This window comes from Uloborus diversus, chromosome 10 (assembly GCF_026930045.1).
Source record: "Uloborus diversus isolate 005 chromosome 10, Udiv.v.3.1, whole genome shotgun sequence".
Taxonomy (NCBI): domain Eukaryota; kingdom Metazoa; phylum Arthropoda; class Arachnida; order Araneae; family Uloboridae; genus Uloborus; species Uloborus diversus.
Window position 1 is genome coordinate 38,967,069 of NC_072740.1, and position 24,866 is coordinate 38,991,934.

At 32.6% G+C, this 24,866-nt stretch overlaps 1 protein-coding gene across 1 annotated transcript in view; it reads left to right on the forward strand.

Moving 5' to 3' along the window:
• Positions 1-24,866, forward strand: part of LOC129231720 (uncharacterized) — a 165,579-nt gene that overhangs the window by 136,245 nt on the left and 4,468 nt on the right. The window contains exons 14-15 of the mRNA XM_054866083.1: positions 12,727-12,836; positions 20,524-20,706. Coding sequence (XP_054722058.1) covers positions 12,727-12,836; positions 20,524-20,706 — 293 coding nt within the window. The remainder of the gene's footprint in view (positions 1-12,726; positions 12,837-20,523; positions 20,707-24,866) is intronic.

Sequence of the window (24,866 nt, forward strand, 5' to 3'; positions counted from 1 at the left end):
TCTTTCGTCGAAGAGACATAGTAAAGATTCACTTAACGTGTACTCTAGCATATAATCACCGATAATCCTACACGCCTCGCTACAGCCGTCTATTTATATTCGGTTCAATCCGCCGTTCAGAGGGCGCTGCTCATCATACGCATGCGCTACCGGTCTGCAATTTTAATCATTTGCATATCATGCCCTACTTTACATTTACTGCAATTTTCAGCTAACTCGCGTAAGTCCTTCGTGGTGTTGCAATTTTTACAAACAGGAGTGTATATTTTACTAAATATACCTTGCATAGAAAGTTTTACAATGGAATAACAAAGCAAACGGGGCAATAAATACAGATGAAAAGTAAAACAATTATAGACATAAGCTGGTTTTAATGCTACACGATCAAATTTACAGTTATATTCAAGTTGTGATTTAATTGCCAAAACTAATCGAATTGTATTACAGTAAGAAAGCAAAAACATTATTCTTCCTAATGCGGTATACAAGTCGGGGGTTTCACTGACCTCATATCTTTGCATGGAAAACAACTTTACTCTTGAACATATAATTTATATAACACTTGATGAAGCTGTGTTATAACTAGCAGATGTTAAATTTAAGCTGATTCTGTAATTTTGATTGCACGTTGTATAGATTATCAAAAACTTAATTTAATTGCGAAATAGACGCGGTAAACGCATATTTATAACGAAACACCAACTTTTAGTTTTTACAGGGCTCAAATTTATTGCGATTAAAAAAAAAAAAAACTTCTATCGGTGCATCCATTGGAAACTTTCTGGTCATTCTGTACCTAAATAATACTCTGATCTTCAAAAATTTTCAGTTCAAAAGTTGCAAGCTCAATGAGGTAATTACTTTTGACAAAGTAAAATAAATTTCTACCCTAATTTCTATCTTTTATCTTGAAACCTTGTGTTTGCGATCTACCTCTAAAGTGGAGAATACTGCCTTTCTGGAGGACTTCTATGATTTTTGCTGACACCAGTCGGATTCTGCAGGAGAGCTGAAGAGCGTGCAACAGCCTCCCTCTCATGAACCATCATGTTTCCTCAATCAATAAAGAAAAGGCGGAGGAGCTTGGAAGCAAATTAAAAAATGATCAAAACACACAAGTACTAACTAATTTAGTGCTCATTGTCTGACAGCTCAATGCCAAGGAAGTAAAAGAATCACTGCAGAATTTAAGTTTTTTTTTTTTAATCGCCCCCTCTCCCCCCGGCCTACATGCCTGGTGCCGGCCGGCTCTAGTAGTTCTGCCGCCCTAGATGATATTGACAAGTGTCACAGCCCCCCCCCCCCATTGAATAAAAATAATATTAATATAAAATAATACTTTGTTAATAAAATAAAAATAATAGTAAAGTGCTTAAAATTAAAGTGAGTTTCTAGTTAAATTCCAAACTGGGTTCGCAACACCCAGTTTAGATGCCCCCAAGCACTAGTACACACTTTAAATTGTCTTTTTTAACATTAAAGATGTGCATCTTATGGCACTGAAACAATATAAATATTTTCAAAAGACTTAAATCACGCAATCTAAAGTTTTTAAAATTAAATCGAATTCCTTTTTAAATTCCGAACTATGTTTTGCATATCCAAGCATTCTTTTTTTTTTTTCAAACATTGAAGCAGTGAAGTTATGGCGCTGAAACAGACATTCATACTTATAAAAAAAATGTTTCAACTTCGAAGTTTGCCGTCCCTAAAATCTGCCACCCTAGATAGCCGCCTAGGTCGCCTGCCCCAGGAGCCGGGCCTGTGCACATATGAAAAAGATTAAGAAAAGCTAACAACTATTACACTTCAAAGAAAAACGCTTTAATATGAAACATATACATAATTACGAATCACATTGAAGGATTTGTAACCAATACTAGGTTAATTTGAATTGTACAGTAATATGGTAACAATAAAATATTTTTTCTTAAATATATAAGCCTACACTCTACATACAGCAAAATTTTGAAGTTTCGGTTTATGTTCTGATCATTGAATAGGCAAGAAAACAGCTTATTAGTACAAAAAAATAATTTGTTAACCAAATATTTTTCGGATTATAAATAACTTTTAAGCTTTATATAGAATATGATGATGCATATGTATTTAAAAGAATTTTAACTTTAGTTTATAAAAAACAAAAATAGTTCGTGTCTTTGTAGTTCTTATAACTTCTATAACACTAAATTGTTGACCAATTACTTAGTAACAAAAAATATAGGTATTTCAGATAATTAACAGTAAATATGAAAATTAATTTCCGAAAAATAATGATTCAATGTTTACACATTTTAAAACTTATTACATGCTACACTTATAGTATTATTATGGAGAGGCATATGGAAACCATTCGCATCTCCACTATATGTAGCGTTCACAAATGCCCCATTATTCCTTAGGATTAATTTGAAAATATAAAAAATTCGTAATTCAATAAAAAAAAATGTAAACATTGTCGAAAATTGTTGACTGGAATGCTGTCTTGAATGATCGTGCAATGGTTTGCAATTGTTAAGTTTACCCTATCACTTTGTTTAAAATGTGTTTTCACGTGAAGAAGACAGTGAAGCCTGCTAAAAAAAACACCTGCTATAAAACAGTTGTCTCCACCGAAGCACAAAATGGTTCAGTGCTCTAAAGGTTTTGCACAAAAGTAGAACTGTCCTCACTTAAGAATTTTCCAAGATTTTTTACTTCAAGTTATCTTATAACTAAATGTACCATGTTCACATTTGCTCGTCTCAGATGTATTTCCCCCATTTAATTTCTTCAAAATGTATTTATTTAAAAATACATATATTTTTTAATGTAATGCTTTCTCTGAAATTTTACCTTTTCCTAATGATTAACAGAACTAATTTAATTAATCTCTCCTCTTAATTTCCGAAATCGATTTCAAAAAGATTTTAAGCATAATTTATTGGTGCTGCCATCTCTTTTCCTGAGACGAAAAGAAAGAAGTGTTCCGTTTCTCTTTAATTTTAAAATTAATAATTTTAATTCTCGTTTGTTCTTTAGTGAAATTCAACATTTTGCTTACTAATATAAATCGAGCTAACACACAATACATGCCACCACTGAATAATTTGTTTTGCTTCATTTGCGACAATTTTGCTTCAACGGCTCGGAATATCAAAAAATTTATAAAGAAAAAAATTAGTACACTTACAAAGATGACAAATAAGTTTCCACTGTTCTGCAACGAAAAGGTGGCATTAGTTGTGAAAGAATGGTGCATGACATTCTATTCAAACTAGTCACTGTTTTGTCCTAAATTTCTGGCTGTATACGCATACCACGTGGGAAGAACGCCTCTTCTTTTGAGGTTATCTAGGAATTTGTTTCTGTTTTTCAAGCAGATTTTCAGCGAATTTTCTTCAGAATTTCAGGAGCTTTTTTCAATTTAAAGTAATAAATAAAATGCTCCTTCAAAAGACTCTTAATCGGCTCAAAACTCGACATTTTTGAACTAAAAAAACCTACGTGAGGTTAATGAAAAACCGTTAATATTTCAAGGATTATGGTTGCCAGGTATTCAATCTCAAGATGTAAGGTCGCATTTGAAAACTTTTTGCATAGCTTAGGGGTGAGGTCATCTTTTGCCTAACAGCAAAAATTTAATTTTAATAACTATTATCCTTTTTTTCTAATTTTTTCTTTTGTACTCGTTAAGCAGTAGCGAGAATTTAAAGCTATGGTCAGTACTAATACTATCTCCACATGACTATAATTAAGGGAACAGAAATGCTGCCATGGTTTGACCAGTTTCATGGAAAATGGTGTATTATTCATTTTTTTGCATCATAACTTTTTGAATTTATTTAGACACGCCAACATTATCTGATACAAATTATTGTAGATGCATCGTACGACATATGTACTATATCCATTTATCTACGACTGAATAATCCATTTCAGTCTCAGTAGAGTCGATATAAACATTAAGAGTCCTACAGCTTCCACTCAGTATTACTGAACAAAAGTCTGAAATAGGTTTCGGATTCTTAACCCTCTAATAAAACTACAACTTCAAGCTTTAAGAACTTGTTTTATTTATTTATTTATTTTTTTTTAAATGTTTTCCGGACACTCATTCATTTGGATGAGTGAAGTTCAAAGGTTAACAATTGGTTAAAATAAACATTATTTGAATTCAACATTTCATTTACCAGAAAAACTAAAACAATATTAACATACAAATCAAGCAGATGATTCATACAAAACACATCTTGAGATACTTATAGTATGACATTTCACGTAATATATAGTTTGTCGCATAGCAGCCTCCCCCCCCCCCTTCCACCCTATCTTCTCATTTATGAACAGAGGGCAGATTACCAAAATAGTAACGTATTGAAATCGTTGCTCAAACACATTCCCAAAAAAAAGGCGTAATATTTTATTCGATATCAAGAAAAAAAAATAAGCATCTGAAGCAATGGAACCAATAGTCACTCACCAAAAGTTAAGAGTCTTTTTTTTTTAAGCAGAACAAAGTAAATGGGGGTCTGATAGTTGACACCTTCAATTTTCCTAAAACTTTCAGGATATTTTACTAGCATTGTGATAAGAAAAAGTGAAGCTTCTTTCCTCTCTAATTTGACTTGTTGGCCCTCGAGTGGAGGTTAAAGTTTAAGGTCTTAAGAAAAAAGAGCTAAATTTATGATTGCTTTGCTTCAAAAGCAATGAGTGAACCAAGCCAATTCTTTTAAATAAGAATACTACTTGATACTAGGTACATTCCAGTATAAATATTTAGGTGACTCACTCATGGCTTTGAGGGCAAAGGTTAATTGAAAATGCAACTTTTTAAACTTTTTTTTTTGCCTTGTTTGGGCCCGAATATCTGCTTAAGCCGTGAGTAACCCTCGAAAATAGTAATGATAAGTATATGATTAACTCCTCACCATAGTATAGTACTAGGAAAAAATATAAAATAGCTTTCGTATCGCTTGGCTTTAGTAGTTTAGAGAAACCTCAGCTCTATTCTCCTTCCCTCACTCTTAATTCAAAAGAACGAAAAAATAACTCTTAAAAATAGTGAAATCTATTGCGGGTGCATTCATTCTTTCTGAGTGGTGGCTTTATCGAAAAAAGACGCTTTATGAAAAAAACCAAGACTAAAACTTTTCTTTATTGACGTGAAATACGGAAACACTCCTTCTGAAAAGCGAAAATAAAAACATTCTTTAAAAGAATGACTCAAAAACATTTTCATTGGCCCGATTCTGTCACGTGATTTTGTTTATGGAGAATCTTCCATACCTCCATGTTCGTGTTCGGCTTAACTAACGTTTGTCGCGAGTAAAAATGTGGGTGTCGCCGTCGAAATGTTTTCATTCGGTGAATTAAAACAGTTTTTGTTGCCGAATGAGGTTCTGAAGACAATGCACAAAAACTGCACGGTAAGTACGAAGAATTTTCTTTTTTAATAAAAACCTGTAACTCTTAATGTTTCTTAAACTACTCGTATATCGTTACAAATCACACACGTGCAATGTTACGGCGAACTTTTGTTGTGGTAAAAAAAGGTCATAACAAATAAAATACCTTAGAATTTATGAAAAATGTAACTTTTTCTTTCAAATTAATGAAACTTTCATCAACAATTTTGTTTCGTTCATCGAAACAAAAATGTGACATTTGAAACAGTCGTTACCATCTATGGTGTATGTGTAGTGTATATATATTTCAAATTAATCAAATATTGTTTGTGTGTATAATAAACTTGTATGTGTATCATAAACTTTGTATAATAAACTCATTCATATGTGTAAGGGGCCATTCATTAATTAGGTAATGGTCCTGAGGGGAAGGAGGTGGAAAAATCTCTACATACCCTTACTTGGAGGGGGGGGGGAGGTCAGACCCATTCTTATGTAATATTTTCCGAGTCGATATTTTATGTTAGAAATCGCGCGGTCAAATGGTTTAGCAAAGATTATATTTCATTTGCTTCAGGAAGAGGTAAAAAACGTATTAGGATGAGCTGTTTTTTACTTGTGTTTCAAAGAATGAATAGTGTAAAATATAATGAAAGGATCGCACTGTGTTTTGCATTTCTTATTTTTAATTAGTATCGCATCATATACAAAAATTATTTGTTGAAAAAACATTCCATTCGGTCTAAATTCCATACAATAAATATTTCTTGACTTAAAAAGGTTTTAAAAAAAATAATAATGACAGTGAATTTAATGACGATCCCAGTGATGTAAAATAAGTTATTTTATTATTATGAAGGGAAAAAAATTCTTACGTAAGATGGGGGGGGAGGTAAAAAATCTTACGTACCCTTACATGGGGGGAGGGGAGTCAAAAATTGCCAATATTGTCCTTACGTAATTAATGAATGGCCCCGAATAAACAAAATTGAATTCAAAGGTATCTTTCCATAATTTATGAGTGATTTTTTAAATTAATTTGGATTGATGTAACTTTTAAAACATTATTGATGGTAAAAGGCACACCGAGAATATCAAATGTAGAGTTTCAAAATTTTAAACCTATTTATTTGGAACTGTGGGTTTTTTTATTTTATTTTATTTCAGTCTTTTGATTCAGAGATGTACGTAATATTGCACGTGGGTGATTTGTAACGGTATAAGAGTAGTTTAAGAAATATTAACAGTTACAAGTTTTAATAAAAAAGAAAATTCTTCTTACTTACCATACAGTTTTTGTGCATCCTCTTCGGAAACACTAAAAAAAGTTCTTTTTTTTTTGTGCTCAGAATTTTTTTTTACCTAAAAATTAAAATTTTACTTTAAATGAAATGAAAATTTTAAGAACAGTTTTAAACTCAAATACACAACATAAGCACATGAAAATACGTTTAAAGAAACTATTTCACCAAATTAGAGTGAAATCATTTTACTTATTTTAGCCTAAAAGGTGAAATATCGGTTTTCCAAAATGGAATGCAGCCACTCATTTGGGATATTAGTTTAGTCTTAAAAAAGAGTGAAAATAACTTATCAAAAGGGAGTGAAAGTAGCTTATCCAAAAGGAGTGAAAATAACCGCTCCGCAAAAGGAATGAAATTCACTCCTATTGCGGAGGAAAAAAGGAAAGCGCGTTTTCGAAACTGGGAAGGAGTGAAAATTTACTCAGTCTGAGTTAAAATCGCTGGAATTTTTTTAAGAGAGCACTTATTATTCCAGCATAGAGAGCGCTGCAACCGCTGATCAAATTGCGTAAGTATATCATGGCAAAGAATTTTGTGAAAACACTTAGAGATGGCATTTGGCTGTTGATTCGTTCTAGTTTTTATGTGAGTTTGAGCATATAAGATTTTGAGTAGCACGAATATAAATATTGTGAAAAAAGGCGTTTTTATACTGAAATCATCATTTTTGAGACCGTTTAATTAAGTAAAATGATTAGATCTCTTTGATTCCTGACATGAGTCTAAAACTACACCACGTAGAGCATAATTACAGCTCTTGCTCAAAGTTATTGACTCAGGCGTTTTAAAGTTATTGAACTAAAACTTTCATTCTTTTTGTTTCAAATTATCAACTTTGAGACCGCGTAATTAAAAATGTTGATTGGTTGCCATGGGTTTCTAACCTGGACCTTAAACTACACCACTCGGATTATAACTACAGCTGTGTCCCAAAGTTGTTGACCCGTCGCGAACTAAGTTATTGACCCATAAACTTGAGCATTTTTAAAAATTCATCGATTTTGAGATCGTTTAACTATTTAAGCCAAGAGAAACGAAAGCTATTTTATATTTTTCTTAGTACTATACTGCGGTGAGTAGTTAATCATATACTTTTTTCCGAGGCTTAGTCACGGGTTTAGCTGATATCCGGGCCTAAACAAGGCAAAAAAAGTTAAAAAAGTAGCCATTTCAATTGATCTTTGCCCTCAAAGCCATGAGTGAGTCATCAAAATATTTATGCTAGCATGTACCTAGTACCAAGTAGTATACACATTGAAAAGAATCAGCTTGGTTCACTCATTGCTTTTGAAGCAAAGCAATCATATATTTAGCTTCTTTTTTTTTCACGACCTTAAACTTTGACCCCTACTCAAGGACAAACAAATCAGTTTTTTAAAAAAAGAAGTTTTACATTTTCTTATCATAATATCACAAACACATCCTGAAATTTTTAAGAAAATTGAAGACATCAGCTGTCAAAAGTGCCCAGCTTTAAAAAAAAAGACTCTTAAAAAGAAAATTAATAAACCAAATACTCTGTAACATATTCTTTCATTTTCTATCGGAAAAGGGAACTTGTTAACAACCATATGGGTTACTCGTCTGTTGCAGTTAAGATTTTCAGAATACATATTTTACACATACATATTTATACATACATATAAACGCAAAATCAATTTTGTCATTCTTGTGCTCCCTATAAAATAAGCTTTAAAAAATTAGTGAATACACTAAATACTCTCGGTCACAATCATATGGGTTGTTTTTCTGAAGCGGATAATATTTTCAGAATACATATTTCAAGTATTAAAAATAAAATTATGAAAAGAGTTTAACTTAACCGAAAGAATGATGAAAAGTATTATCTGTAGAGTTGTACTCTTCACATTTTTTTATCATTTATTTCTTATCATTCATTTTATTTTTCATGACGAGGTCTTGAATGCACTTAAAATTACTATTCCAAGTATTTAAAAGTCATGAAACCCCAAAGGGTTTTTATTGAAAATACTGATAATTAGAAGTAATTTAATGTTTCAAAACGTTTTAAAAGAATTTGAGATTATAAAGTTTCTAGTCCGTTTGTAGAAAAATATTTCTGCAACATGTTCATAAAAGATTTAACGAAAGAAAAAACACAATGTCAGCTTTCTAAAGTGTTTTTTTTTCTTTTTCTTTTTTTTAGCTAAATTTAAATACTGTACATGCTTAAATTTAGGCGAATTAGTAATTTAAGTTCATTTTCGTAAAAAGAGAAAATTTTATTCATCCATATCTCGATAAAATTAATTTTTGTTTTACTCGAACTCTTTGCTACATACAAATTTAAGCATATAAAACCCTTACTTCAACGAAAATATCTTAAAATATTTAATGAGTGAAGTTAGCCCGGCGCATGCGTACTTCTGAACAAGTGGACACATGCTATGCATTCGTATTTTTATGCATAACGTCACTTTTTATTTTAGAAGCACTGTTCGATGTTTGCTAGTTTGGGATTGCTCAATGGAATAAGTGTGTAACTGTTGAATGTTATTCATTTTATATGTGATATTTGTCTGATAGATATGATGTAAGAGTTTAAATTAAACTACGCTAAATGTGATATTACCTGTCTAAGTAAGTGCATCTGTACATGTAATTGAGTTGTTTGATGTTACTTGTGTTTGTGAATATTGTGCTTTAAAAATGTATAGAAATTTCACCATAACAAATAAGTATTAAAATATTTAAACTACGGAATATATATCAGAAGGCAGTCAAAGTGGATGGCTTAAATCAGTACATAGAACTAAGAGTGAAACGGAAAGCAACGTAAATAGAGCACTCATTTTCAAGAAAATGCTGCAAATGGCTATTTCAAGGCTCCAATCCAGCATTTTCACCAGTGCAAAAAGTGCTCAATACAGAAAAGAAAAAACAGTGAGTGTTCACTAGTGTTTTTTTTTTTTTTTTTTTTGTTCTGTATACAGTATTTTTTGGACCGATGAAGGAATTCAGCTTTGAAATAGTTATTTGCAGCTGGTTTTTTAAAGCAATCACGTATTGCTTATTACTCTCATTTGAATGCAATAGATGTTCCTTTGATTTTTGGACTTAGGCCTCTACAAGCTCCGCTGTCTACCGGCCTCGACAAGCAGGTCCTTCTCCTGGGCGGTGGCGTCCATGCCTTACACACACGCTTACACACACCTACACACACACAAACAAACAAACGCTGCCGCCCAGGAATCTGGACATGCTCGCGGAGGTCCGTCAATCAGAGGACATGGACGTCACCGGCCAAGGAGGAACTTATTGTGTGCAGAATGCTGATTTTGTCTGAAGAGGATTGCGTAAAGTCGAAAGAGTCAGGAGTAAATAAGGGTCGATTTCGAGGGACAGAAACTGTTTGCATAATCAAGAAACCCAACGAGTAAAGTCCTATCACAACTCGTGATTGCGAAAAACATTATTTGAATTCAAGATATCAAAGGTAGAATCCATGTGAATTCAACAAGGGGTGTAACCTGATAATTTCGGATTTTTTTGAGTTTCCCAAAAAAATTCCTGGGCCGAGATACAGACCGCCAAAGACGGCGGTCCTGTCATGATTTCCCTCACTTGGGATTTTGGTCAAAATCTTTAAAGTACATTATCTCAGGAACGGCAGAACATATTTTGTTGCGGTTTGTTTTATTTAAAAGGTTTTTTTCTTATTTAAAAACATATGAAACATTTTGAAATATGTGCTTTAGCTTTTTTTTTTTTTTTTTTTTCACTCTTTTGAAAAAAAAGTTTTAAATTATTTTTTTGATTTTTCTCTAAAATGTCAATTTCAAAAACTTTCAGTTCTTACAGTTTATTAGTACCATTGAGCGCTATGTTCCCTCAAAAGGAGAGCTTCCACCATTTCGTTTAACAGATTTTAAAGGCATTTGAAAAAAATGAGGGTTTTTAAGGAACTCTTTACGAAATGGCAGACCCGAAAATTGAAAAACAAATTTCGCAACAAGTGGCCAGAAAACACTTTCAATTAACTTATATAGCAAAATTTTCATTTTGAGTATCTACTTTATCCAGGAGTTTTATTTTTTATGAAAAGAACGCTGTCTCCAACCGATTCGCTGCATTTCCCCACGCAACCTTTCTGCGTAACGCCGAAAGATTCGTTAAGCGCAATATATGCCATCTTATTCTCACTAAATTCAATATCCTGAATAAAATGGCGACTCAAAATGAAAATTTCGCTATAAAACTGAATTAAAAGTGTTTTCTGGCCAAAAAAGCTGCTGAAAAAAAAATTGAATTTTCAGGTCTTCTTTTACGTAAAAGTTCATTAAAAACGCTCATTTTTTCAAATGCCTCTAAAGTCTGTTAAACGAAAAAATGGAAGCTCTCCTTTTCAGGGAACGTAGTGCTCAGTGGTACTAATAAACTATAAAATATGAAAAATTTTGAAATTGACATTTTTGAGAAAAAAAAATATTTTAAACTTTTTTTTTTGTCAAAAGACTAGAAAAAAACTAAATCACATATTTTAAAATGTTGCATTTGTTTTTAAACAAGAAAAAATATCCTTTTAAATAAAACAAACCGCAACAAAATATGTTGAACCGTTCCTGAGACAATGTACTGTAAAGATTTTGACCAAAATCCCAAGAGAGAAGTCATGAAAGGACCGCCATCTTTGGCGGCCTGTATCTCGGCCCTGAATTTTTTTTAGGCAAAACAAAAACAAAAAAGTATTTCCTTTTTTTTATGAATTTTAACTTATGTTAAATTCAAAAACATCCGAGACCATCAAGTTACACCCCTTGGTCATTGACATGGATTCTATCCAAAGCGTTTTTTTTCTTCGATTTGATTTCTATTCCAAAGATCGGGAAAAATGATGAAAAAAAAGATCGAAAATACTCCACAATTTATTGTTTCACGGAAATTCATCCCGCTCTTAAATCTATTTTTTCATTGATTGATATCAACTTTTTTTTTTGAGCAGTTACGAAATTTATCGAGCAGTACACTTTGTCTCAGCAAAGGTGTTTCATTTGAATCCTGCCCTGCAGTAACGAAAAAATCCACCCCGAGACGAAATCACTAAAGGCTCCGCCCATTTTTCAGAATATCGGTAATTAACTGTGGCACAATTACACGCTTTAAACACCAACACTTCCTTTTCTATTAAACTCAACTCTTTGGGTAGATTTGACTGTGTCAACATGTTCATTTATTTTTGCCGTCGTGAGTAATGGCAAATAGTTTAATAATCAAACAGTTTTTTTTCTTTTGGTAATTTGTTCCATTTATATTGCTTTTTCAATTCACTCATATTTTAGCACAAAGCGTTTCAATCCAATTTTGTTATTGGCAATTTTTATTTAAAATACTTATTGTTCAAAATGATCAGCTTTAATGGTGGCACCATTCCAGTACATTTGTAAATTGAGTCTAAGCATTAAGCTTTTACAGGATTTTTAAATTAACAGTACAAAAGCATGTAATTTTCTAAATTCATTGTACAATTGAGGCAGTGAGAAGCAAAGGGATATAAGCGGCAAAATAAAAATTCTGAGATAACCATTATAAATGGTAGGTGAAAGTCTCCTCTATCTCTGGGCAAGAGATAGTACCAGTAGCCCTGGTAAGTTCTGTTATGCAGCATGATTTAGAAAAAAATTTCAATGAAAGCTTACCTAGGACCTTATCTTTAAACGCGTTTCACTCAAAACTTGAAAATGTCCACTTATATCCCTTTGCTTCTCGCTGCCTCAATTTGGCTCACAAAACACCTATTCATCTAAACTACCGGAGCTGGAATTTAAATAGAAACAGGTAAGAAATTTATATAAATTACTTATGGGTTCAACTCAACGTGTCAGTATAGTTCATTGTCGATAGTTTTCAGCGAAAAAAAAAGTAAGTTCAAACCTTTTAGTATTGAATGTGTCATACTTACACAAAACTCATTTTTAGTAATAATGTAATTCATTTGTATAGTCGAGCATCCATTTGCTTTCGCAAATGTTAAACTCAAAATAGTACTGTCAAATCCGTTTGTTATCTGTGATTAGGTAAAGAAAAGGATAAGGAACGGCGACAATCAGTAGCAGCAACTGAAGTTTCTCTGAGTATGTGTGCTGATGCTGGTAAAGTTGATCGAGCCAAACTAAGCCAAACAGAGGTTAGTTTCTTTGCAAATAATTAAACTTTGAAAAGTATTTTCTTACAAGTTCAGAAAATATTATAGTGGAATTCCATACTAAAGCTGTTTTGAAAAAAAAGTACATAGGGTCAGTTGGGCAGAAACAGCATTTCAATGCATTAACTTTCGATCCTTCCTCTTTCTTTTGGATGAATTAAGACACAAAATTTCGTGCATTGTGTCCAAGACTACACTCTCTGGGAATAACTGGGTATGAAAAATTAGATTTTAAGACTGTTCGTTAACGAATTAAATCATACTTACTCTGGGGTGAATTCCATTTACCCCAGAAACTGAGGAGGGGGGGAATGAAAACACCCTATATATTTCCTCATGAGCTTGATGTAGGTAGATAATGGCACTATACACAATCAGTCAGAATCTTAAGAAGTTCGTAATCAAAAATCATTTTAACAGAAAAATCATACAAAAAGTTAAATTATGCGCTGAATGTATCCAAAATACGCCTAAAAGTATACTTTGTACCAAAATTTAATCTTTCAAAAAAATGGAAGAATGAAAATTTTCGGTTTTTTGATTTTCTTCAGAGCACCGTATAAATGGGGTAAATGGAAGCACCTAAATTGCTTCTCGAAAATATCTGGGAAGGTGAAATTTTCACACTTAAATGTTTTTTAAGATTCATTCCACTTGACAGTAAAACTAGTTAAAACCAGCTACTTCACATTTGTGGACCGGATGGAGAGGGAAAAAGTATGATCACTGAACTTCAGTGTCATCTTCAATGATGATTTCTTCACAGTAGTTTGATTACACGTGAAACTCTTAGAGTGTCTTCTATTGGTTATCTAGTCTTCATACCACAAGTGTGATAATTGTTTGTTCCCGTTTACCCAATGTTTCCATTTACCCCAACTGACCCTACACGCCAAGACGAGCAATTTTCGAAACCTAGGATCACTTTCCACTCTTAATTTCAGGCAAAAGTTACTGTGAAACACAATCAAGAACATTTCTTTCGTATCATCTTTTATGCTAAAAATGTTGCAAAGAAATTATTTCTAGAAGAAAAAGAATGACAGAAAAAGAAACAATTATTTTTGCCTTGTATGGTTCCTTACGTAATTGCATTAAAATTGTGAACTTTCATACCGAAGTTGAAACAAAAAAACTAGCTAATAAGAACATGATTCATGTTAAAAAATTCTATTTAAGTTTCTGTGATATTTTTCTTTCCAACTTTTTCCCAGAAAGCTCTGTAAGCAAGACATAGCTTGATCTGATTAAACCAGCTTATTTCACGGTCAAAGAACTACTAATCGAAAAAAAAAAAAAAAAAAGAAACAAAGTTACAAAATAGCGCGAGGTAAAATTTTGTTTGTGTGTGTGTGTAAAGGACAGAAATTTCCACATCATTTCTCTTTTCGAAACAACTGTTCATTGGCTGTTTGTTTTTAAAAAACCGTTCAATGGGTCATTTAATTCAGCTTCATGTACCATTATTTTGTTAGACGAGTCGGACCAATTACTGTGACTCATCATATCGAATGATGCTTTACTTCCGCATCTATGAAGAGAAGAAACTCAGGGAAATTTCACGAATGAAACTAAACAAAAATATACTGGCATTATAGTACTTTTTATTTACATACTGTTTCAAATAAAGTGAAATATGAATTAGTGACATCTACAACATGCTTTTTCTTGGGGCAGTTTACTATAGGCCAGATTATAATGTTTACCGTAGTGTAACATTATAAGCAGGGAGGCCCATTGCCCATCCTTCCAAAAGCGATGGCGTTGGCTCTTAAACTCTACGGAGCACCCGCCCATGAAAGAGATTTCCCCTAACCCCTCCCAAAAAAAAGGAAGAAAAAAAACCTTAAAATTTTTGAGCCATTGAAATTGTAGATGGCATTTAAATGTCATTTGTACATTTTGTGCTTGCCATTTTTTCATTACAGCAACAAGAAGATGGTGCCGTATGAAAAAAAAAACACAAAAAGTGATCTTGAGTTAACATTTCTGGCCTAAATCCTAATTTTATGCTTTATCAACATTACGACTGTAATAAAACCCTGTGCTTGCTAATAAATGCCATTTCTAGTCTTGATGAGTATTATCACTCGTGTCATGCATTAAAACAATTTGGGAATACCCTTAAAACGAACGTTTATCACGCGAATGTACTTTTCATCGAGTATTTTGGTGGGACGTTGATCAATTGCAAAAAAAAATATGTCATGCAAAAAAAAAAAAAAAAACTCTGAAAAGAAAAATCTAGTTTGTATCTAATGCAGTTTCTTAACATTCTTGCTATGTTTCCGACACATTTAAACAACCAGCGCTGGAGATCTTACGTAAAATATGAAATGAAAAATAATATGGCAATCCCTCGTACGAGAAATCAGTCACATTCTTCATAAAGCCAGTGCAGGCGGCTACATCAATGTCAAAATAAAGTGCACAGCTGCGGAGTCGGAAAGGATATTACCGACTCCGGCTTCGACTCCGGAAATTTTAGAATATGCAATTCCGACTCCTTTACCCCAAAATCAGTCAGATTCCAACTCCGCAAGTACTGGCAGAGTTGCGGACTTTGAGGAAAAATGAGCGACTCCGACTCTTCGAATTTCAAAACCTGCTACTCCGACACTTTTACCTCAAAATCAGTCTGACTCTGACTCTTCGACTCCGACTCCGCAGCCGTGATAAAGTGAAACCTTCTCTCCTATCTTAAAAACGCACCATCTTGCTTATTTCGTTAACTGAGTACTGCTAAAAAAAATATTCATGTGAACCGATTGTCAAAAACATAGTGCTTAAACTCAAAAATGAAGAACATAAGAGAGAAAATAATTCCCTCATTTTAGTACCGTGTATTTTACTGAAAACGCTGAAAGTATTCATGAATTGAATGCTACGTTCTATGCAGAAGTTTTAATTCGAAGTCAACTAGATGGCATATTATGAATAATAATTGCTTCACAAAATAATCCAAGTATAATTCAAGGATTTTTTTTTTGGGAGTACACCTAGTATTCAACAGATTTTACAAACAAAACTGAGGGAGAATTTTTTTCGCTTCGGCGTACTGAGATCCAACAATAGTTCAAATCGTATTTTAGCAAAAGCTAAGTATTTAATTTACTTATTTTGCCAGCCAAAAATATTTCATGTTAGGAGCTGTTCATAAATGATGGCACACTTCTTTTCCACAAATGTGACCCCCGCCTCTCCTTTTGTCCCGTGTCACGTTGTTTTCATAAACATAATGTTATTTAAAAGATGCTTGATGTCACACTTCTTGTGACATCCTTGTCACAAACTGTAACGATTTTGCGAGCCCCCTCTCCCCCTCTCAAAGCGTGACATCACTTGTTGACGATCCTTTATCTCGTTTTCCAGTCATCCTCAAAAAAATTATTTGGTATCTTGAACAACGCAATGTCTCAAGATTTATTTGAACGACATGCAATAGCACGCCATTTAGCTTTCTAGGTGTTTTTTTGTCTGAACCATGCGTTCTTAGCTTATTCTTCACTTACTTTCCTTCACTGGTCGTTAAAGGTTGGAAAAATAAGAAAATTGAGTTTCATCGCTAAACAGTGGTGTCTGTCTTCAGATCCAAAATAATTTAATTTTGGGGAACCTGATGCCCACTCTAATACTATTTCAGGTCTGATTTGGCTAGAACTGGCATTTTCCATGACGCAATGATCGTAAAAAACATCTTTTCGGTATCTGCGGGCACTATTCTGAAACTGACGGTGACAGAAGTTTTATCACTTAAATTCTCTAGCAATTTATAAAAAAATGAAAAACCTGTTTTTTATCTTTCTTTTTTTTCCAGCATAATTTTATCACAGATAACCTTGGACAAAGTTACCGTTTTTAAAATGTTTGACATGCCTTATTCGTTAATAGATCCCAGCCTCGTGCTTCACGTTCCATATTCCTAAATAACGCACACTTCCATAGCGTAAATAACCAGCTGAAGCTCAAATAGACAATGCGTATTCATTTGCTGCGTTAGAAATGACGCAATCTGTACGAAGAGCTTGCATCACAAAGACAGCTGCTGCAATAATTTCAAAATCCTACAGCATATTGTAATACATAATGTTTCTTCAGAATAATGCAAATTAACTAAAGAAACAAATTAGGACTTTTTCATTTTCCTGGAATATATTTGGTCAGTACTGTATGCTGTAAACAAACTGATAAATTTCTGTCTTGTACAATTTAAAATTTAATTAGTCTATGACTTAAGACACAGAGTTACATAGTTATATTTTTAACGTGGAAATTGAATGTGAAAAAACGAAACGAATTCAATCGAAAAACAATACTGCCGTGTGCAGGTAAATGGCAGTATCTGCAGAAATGAGTTTTCGAGATACAGTAAATCCTCGTTAAGTCGTCACTCAAGGGACCAAAAATTTTTGACCACTTATGCGGAGTGGCTACTTATGTGGAGTGGGAAATTAAGGAAGAAAAAAAAAAGCCTTACAAATATTTATGAATAGCAGTAGAATTCTGTGAGAAAAACAATAGCTTATGTAAGAAATGTCTATAAATTAGTGGAAGTTTTAAAAAGGGGGGGGAAATACTAATGATAGTTACTTTGTTTTGTTTTCTCTTACTTATACACTACTTAATAACAACAACTTATTTTAATGTAGTCATGATACATTAATACATTCTTTCAATGTTGACTGATGAAGTTGTTGCTTACGGAAAAGAACTATCTCTTCTAACGTACATCAAGCTTTAAATTTTGTGTTTTTTGTTCCTTGTGAACGGATGTTAAATACTGACTAACTTTCTCAAGGTATTAGATTTTGTCTGTCTTGCTGAAAGGAGTTAGATTCATATTCTCGGCACTTGGCAGAGTCACAGCTAGAATTATGTTTTGAATGACCAGAACCGAGGATCGAGATTTCAAGGAAAATAAATATCAAACATCCTTTCAACTAAGTCCGACACTATTTTCTAAGATCCGATAAGGAAAAGGAATTTTGGAAAACCACTTTTGAGTGACTAGTTAAGCGGGTAAAATTAAATTTGGTGACCAGTAGAGTAAAGGAGGGTCATTTTACATTACTGTGAATGAGACTTTGTCGGGACCAAAGAAAAACGACCACTTAAACGGAGTGACCACTTAACCGGTCAACTACTTATTGAGGTTTCACTGTATTTGAAGAAACACGTTTTGGATTCAATACTAACAATAGTGAAATGTTGGAATCAGACGGGGTTTTTTTTTTTTAGCAAGCTTGTACAGTTAAGCTAACGTACAACAGATGACAAAAATGCAAGAAAATGACTGCACACGGCGGAATAAATGACAGGTGGTACTAATGTGTTCCCCTGACCCTTCCAAGAACTAACTATAAATGGATATTTTTCACAAAATTTGGCACCAAGTTCAATTCAATTAATTTTTTTACTACTTTAGTAAAAAATGACTCCTTAATGTGCAATAGTTTTCAAATACTAATCTCTAATAGGCTTCCCCCCCCTCTCACCCCTCGTTTTCCTTTCACTCTTAGTCAATAAGCAATACATGCGTGAAAAACTACTCATTATTTTCGCTGGATAAAATTTGAATTTCCATTACGATATTTTTGGAAAAGATACTAGATTTTTAAAGAGAAAAATTGAACATTTGGGTATTACAAGTGAGAAACAAAGCAATATACGTGACAAAATAAAAGATTGTAAAAGAACGAATGCATAGTTGAAATCATTCGTAAACATTCGTTGAAGTTTTAAAAATTACACTACTACCAGGGTGAGCACTAACATCACGAAATTGCCCCGAAACTAGTTGGTGTGTCACTTATTATTTGCGCTAGTTACCAGCACATTTTCAATTTTGTTACCTGTATTCCGATTTCATTTGCTTCTATAGCTACTAGGTTTCTCAATTGAAAAATTTTCGTTGAACAGTTTCTCTACGCAACACTTTTCAAGGACATCTTTTTCGACTCTCTTAATTTTTCATGTGCAATCTAGACATCTTTCAAAATAAAACTGGTAGAATCCATGTCGATTCAACAAGGGCTGTAACAATTTTTGAATTTAACATATGTTAAAATTCACAAAAAATTAAAAAATACGGTTTTTTTTTCCCCCCAAAAAAAATTTCTGGGCCGAGATACAGGCCGCCAAAGATGGCGGTAATGTCATGATTTCTCACTTGGGATTTTCTTTAAAATCTTTAAAGTACATTATCTCAAGAACGGTTGAACATATTTTGTGGCGGTTTGTTTTACTTAAAAGGATATTTTTTCTTGTTAAAAAACATAAGAAACATTTTTAAATATTTGCTTCAGGTTTTTTTTTCCACAGTCTTTTGAAAAAAAATGTTTAAAATAATGCTTTTTATTTTTCTCAAATATGTCAATTTCAAAAATTTTCATTTTTTCAGTTTATAAGTACCACTGAGCACTACGTTTTCTGAAAAGGAGAGCTTCCGCTTTTTCGTTTAAAAGATTTTAGAGACATTTGGAAAAAGTGATGGTTTTTAAGGAACTCTACGTAATTGCAGACCTGAAAACTCAAAAGAAAAAAAAATTGCAACAAGTGGCCAGAAAACACTCTTAATTCAGTCATATAGCGAAACTTTCATTTTTAGTCGCCATTTTATTCAGGATATGAAATTCAGTGAGAACAAGATGCCATATTGCGCTTAACGATTCTTTCGGCACTACGCTGAAGGGTTGCATGGTGAAATACAGCGAATTGGCTGGAGACCGCGTTCTAGTTTTCATAAAAAATAAAACTCCTGGATGAAGTAGAGACTCAAAATGAAATTTTCGCTATATAACTTAATTAAAAGTGTTTTCTAGCCACTTGCTGTGAAAATTGTTTTTGAATTTTCAGGTCTGCAATCACATGAAGAGTTAATTAAAAACCCACATTTTTTCCAATGCCTCTAAAATTTGTTAAACAAAAAACTGGAAGCTCTCCTTTTAAGGGAACGTAGTGCTCAGTGGTACTAATAAACTATAAAAAAAATGAAAATTTTTGACATTGACATATTTGAGAAAAATCAAAAACATTATTTCGAACTTTTTTTTAAAAAAGACTGTGGAAAATAAAACTAAAGCACATATTTCAAAATGTTGCATATGTTTTTAAACAAGAAAAAATATCCTTTTAAATAAAACAAAATATGTTCAACCGTTCCTGAGATAATGTACTTTAAAGATTTTGACGAAAAAACAAAGTGAGAAATCATGACAGGAACGACATCTTTAGCGTCCTGTATCTCAGTCTAGGAATTTTTTTGGGAAAAACAAAAGAAAAAGACGTATTTTTTTAATTTTTTATGAATTTTAACATATGTTAAATTCTAAAAATCCGAGACCATCATGTTACAGCCCTTGTTGAATTGAAATGGATTCTACCAATACTTTTATTAACCTGTTTGTAAAGTAACATATTTTTAAATATTTTTTTACTTGAACGAAAATTGTCATTATATAACAAACTTCATAATTTTAGTATTATTTACAAAACAATCGACATCAAAATTCCTCCAACTAGGATATCGTTAAATCGTGCATTCAATGCAGTTAAATCCGGACCAGTGTAATGTATCATTATATTGAGGATATCGTTAAATCGGGTATCGTTAAATTGAAGTTATACTGTATATGTGATGGTACAGAACTCTTTGATTTGTTTATTTCAGTTCAATATTATCGAATTTGACAGTGAAACTTTTATGATCCTGATGGAGTATTTGCAAAGTGGGTCATGTCCTCTAACATGTGAAACCATCCCCGGTCTCATCTGCGCTGCTGAACACTACGACCTGCCAGAACTTTTACAAGCTTGTTTTCATCATGCCAAACAGCATTTCCGATTATCTGTGGTAGGTCCATATATGTTTATAATTGAAGACTAAAGCTGGGAAACCATCAATAATACCATAAATGATATTTTATATGTACTGAATTATAACACATTTTTGGCATTAAACATGTTGGAGATTTTTCCTTGAGTTTATGTTTATATTTCATTCAAAGCTGGGAATTTAAATTTTAGCAGTGACCTGAATTCTGCAGTATGATGGTCGATGGCTGTCATTTTCCAGTTGTTTATTTAAGTGCTAAAAAGAGATGACCATATCGCACCACAACAAGGAAAGTCATACAACTCAAAAAAAAAAAAAAAAACAGCATTGGAGAAAATCAAGGTTTTACGCAATAGTAGTTTTAAGGTGAATTAGTCTCAAATACCAGGTGGCGCAAAAGTAATGTCATAATTTGAATTGGCTGCTATTTTGTTATAAATGAAAAGGAAAAGCTCTGTTGTCATTAAAAGTTTATTTGAAAGTGTAAAATTGGTCACATTACAATTATGTCGCTCAAATGGCTACCTCTCGAGTTGATGCATAATTGCGTTTGTTTTACGGCATTATCAATTGTTGCTCGCAAAACACCTGGCTCCAAATTGGCGATTTCTTTTTCCATGTTAGCTTCTAAGACTTCCAAGATTCGCAGGTTCGCAGTTTGTTGTGATAAACCCCTTAATTGTTCGAGCACGTGGAACACGACGACATGGAAAACGACGACGAAATTCACGTTGCGTTAAAACAACAGACTTAAGATTTGTCAAATAAGCAGAAACAATAAATCAACATTCTTGAAGTGTGTATCACTCTATGGGGCTTGTTGACAACTCATTCACTATATATCTGCATCATCATATCAAAGCAGTGACATTTGGCGCCATCTGCAAAAATGGCGATCAATTCAAACTATGACATTACTTTTGCGCCACCCAGTGTTACAATACGCTAAAATCCATGATGATGTGATGTTTACTGGTTAGTTTTTTTGTTTTTTTTTTTTTTCTTTCTTTCTTTTTGTCTAAACTGGTAAGGCATACAAAAAGTCCGAAAATGTTTCTTCTAAATTTTAAAATTTTATAGATTTGTCTCTATTGATTATATCATTTTTATACGACGCCGCACCAGTTATGTATAAGCTAACTTTATGTTAGTTTTGTGGCAAGACAGATCCATTAAATTCATATTTCAAATCAATAATTAGTGCGTTTCTCTAAAATTTTCAGTTTTGTCACTTTCTTTGCCGGAGTGCGATGTCTTCTGAATTTCTCGGAACAGTCCCGAATATTCAGCCCTTGTCTCGATTTTTTAAAACTTGTTTTTGGCCCTGAGTTTCGGGCATTTGTCTTGAATTGTTGAGATAACCAATAGTGCTACTAACTTATGATATTAATGTTTCTATTAAGCGAGTATTTTGCATTACTTAGCGTTTGAACTAGTGGTAAGACACAGCTTAAAGTGGTAAGACAGTACTAGTGGTAAGACACTTTGAAGGGAATGTTAATCACTGAAGTAAATTTTGATGAAAGTTGCTGACTTTTTAAGACACAAGAGGAAAAAGTTATTATTATCAGACAAACACACAAATAGTGTAATAATGAAAAATATTTAAATATGTATTAATCGAAAGGAGAGCATCTGGAGATTTTTTAGACGCATAAAGTATTTACCTTTATCCGCTCCCCCCCCCCGTTATCTAGGTATAAGGTCTCAAAGTCAAGTTTAAGAGTCGCCAAATTAAAAAAAAATAATGATAAATGGAAAGTATCCCATGAATTCACCGTCTGCATGTAGCAAAACATCCATCTGCGAAGCGAGTGAAAGTGGCTCTCCATTTCCTACAGAAACTCGTTAAGTTTGGAGACTTTTGTTAAAATTTCGACAGATTTTAATACTTCATTATTCAATTCCGGGGACACGAGGGCAACTAATTTATTAGTTCAAAAATATGTTTCAGTATACTTTTCCGATTGTTACTCATTTAATTTGTTATTATTATTATTGCTATATCGTATGGTTTCCAGGTAAGAAATATTCATGATTCAAAGAAATATAAGGCTACTTAATCAAAATAAACTAGAAGGGTTACAAGTTCATTATTATTTTGTTTAAAAATTAGTACTTCGTTGATGTATTCGTTATATGATAAATTAAGGGGAAAGTGGGTCACAATGGGGCAATTTCCAATTTCCTTTGTTATTATGACTTCCTTAGTTCTACTTTCAAAGAACTTTAAATTGCAGAACATGATTATAGGACTCTTTAGCTATCACTTATTTTTTCCCTTATTGTATTTCTTTTCAAAAAATTTTTTTCGAAAACCTCTCACTGTTGTCCCACTGTTTCCCGTGAAGGGATACGGTGGAACAGGGCATGAGGTACAGTGGGACATTGAAAAAGGCTCATGAAAATCAGTTTTATTATGACAAATCTTATTACGATCAAATTCAAGTTGAGACATACGTTGTAACACAAAACGTATCAAAGCAATTTTTAAACGACAACACTTAAAAATAGTTAATACTGATAACAGACATAGAGTTGAAAAATCATTTGTAAAAAATGTTTTTTTTTTTTTTGCATTGAAAATAATAAAGTTACATTCAAAAAAAAAAAAAAAAAAAAAAGATAAAAAAATAGGAATGATAGAACGTAAAAGATAAACGAAATTTCATTCTAACCTAGGAAAACATTGGACGCCTTCAATAAATTATAATCTATTCTTTTCTTGGTTTTGATCCGGCACAAGTCATAGGTTTTGGCAACTTCAGAGTGTTATTACACGTATGGAAACATAAATACTCAGAATATTGTGTTGAGATGGATTATAATTCATGAGAAATATTATAGTACTAGCAGAAAAATAGCCTAGTAAATGCATTCTTTAAATGTGAGTAAATACAATTGAATATATATATATATATATATATATATATATATATATATATGGTAATTTGCTCGTCCACGTTATGATAATTTGCTCGGTAAAATGTTTCTAAAATTGGAATAGAAAAAGAACAAAATCGAATTTTCAAAAAATCACTTCGAGGTGTACACCGCGATGCTACAAACTAATTCTGTGCCAAATTTCATGCAATATATATATATATATATATATATATATATATATATATATATATATATATATATATATATATATATATATATATATATATATATATATATATATATATATATATATATATATTTATATATATATAGTTCAAATAAAACCTCGTTAAAATTCAATGTCCATAAATAAATTAAATTTAAATTTTGATGTCTTAAAATTCATTTACTTTAAATTATTCTACAATTTTTACTTTATAGTGGGGAATGTTGAAGGTACAATAGGACACTGTCCCACTGTACTCCCAAAGCAGAATTTTCATATCAAGAGTCAAAAGTTGCACTAACTTTATAAATGAAGTATAGAACACTACATGCTTACACTTAAGAAAGTTTAAGCTTTAAATAAATGCATTGACACTGATTATAGAATAATAATTGTTTCATCGAATTCAAAAAAGTAAAATTCAGCAAAAATAGAGCAAAACTATAGCAGAAATAAAAAGGGCTTCCTGTCAAGATGAAAGGTTGCAGTGGCTAATCTCCGCAGTGTTGCCGTATAACTTATCTAAAATATGGTGCAATTTTTAAATTTTAGTATCAGGGATATAGGGAAAATTCCGTTTGTCACACTGTACCCTATGTCCTACAGTGCCGAGCTCTGCCCTATATATGACCCGAATTTGTAAAGTTAAAATTTGGTCACTTGAGCAAATTGCCTATTTAAAATTACTTACTAGTAGTACCCGCTCGGCTATGACCGCAGAATAAAATTAAAAGGTCATTTGATTCGCCTGTATATTTATAAATAATGGATCATGAATTTCCCGCCAATTTGCTATGTTCATTTGCTCGCACATGTTATGGTAGTTGGCTTGTCCACGTGATGGTAATTTGCTCGTCCACGTTATGATAATTTGCTCGGTAAAATGTTTCTAAAATTGGAATAGAAAAAGAACAAAATCGAATTTTCAAAAAATCGCTTCGAGATGCACACCCTGATGCTACAAACTAATTCTGTGCCAAATTTCATGCAAATCGGTCAAACAGTTTAGGCGCTATGCGCGTCACAGACATCCAGACATCCAGACAGAGATCGAGAATTTCAGCTT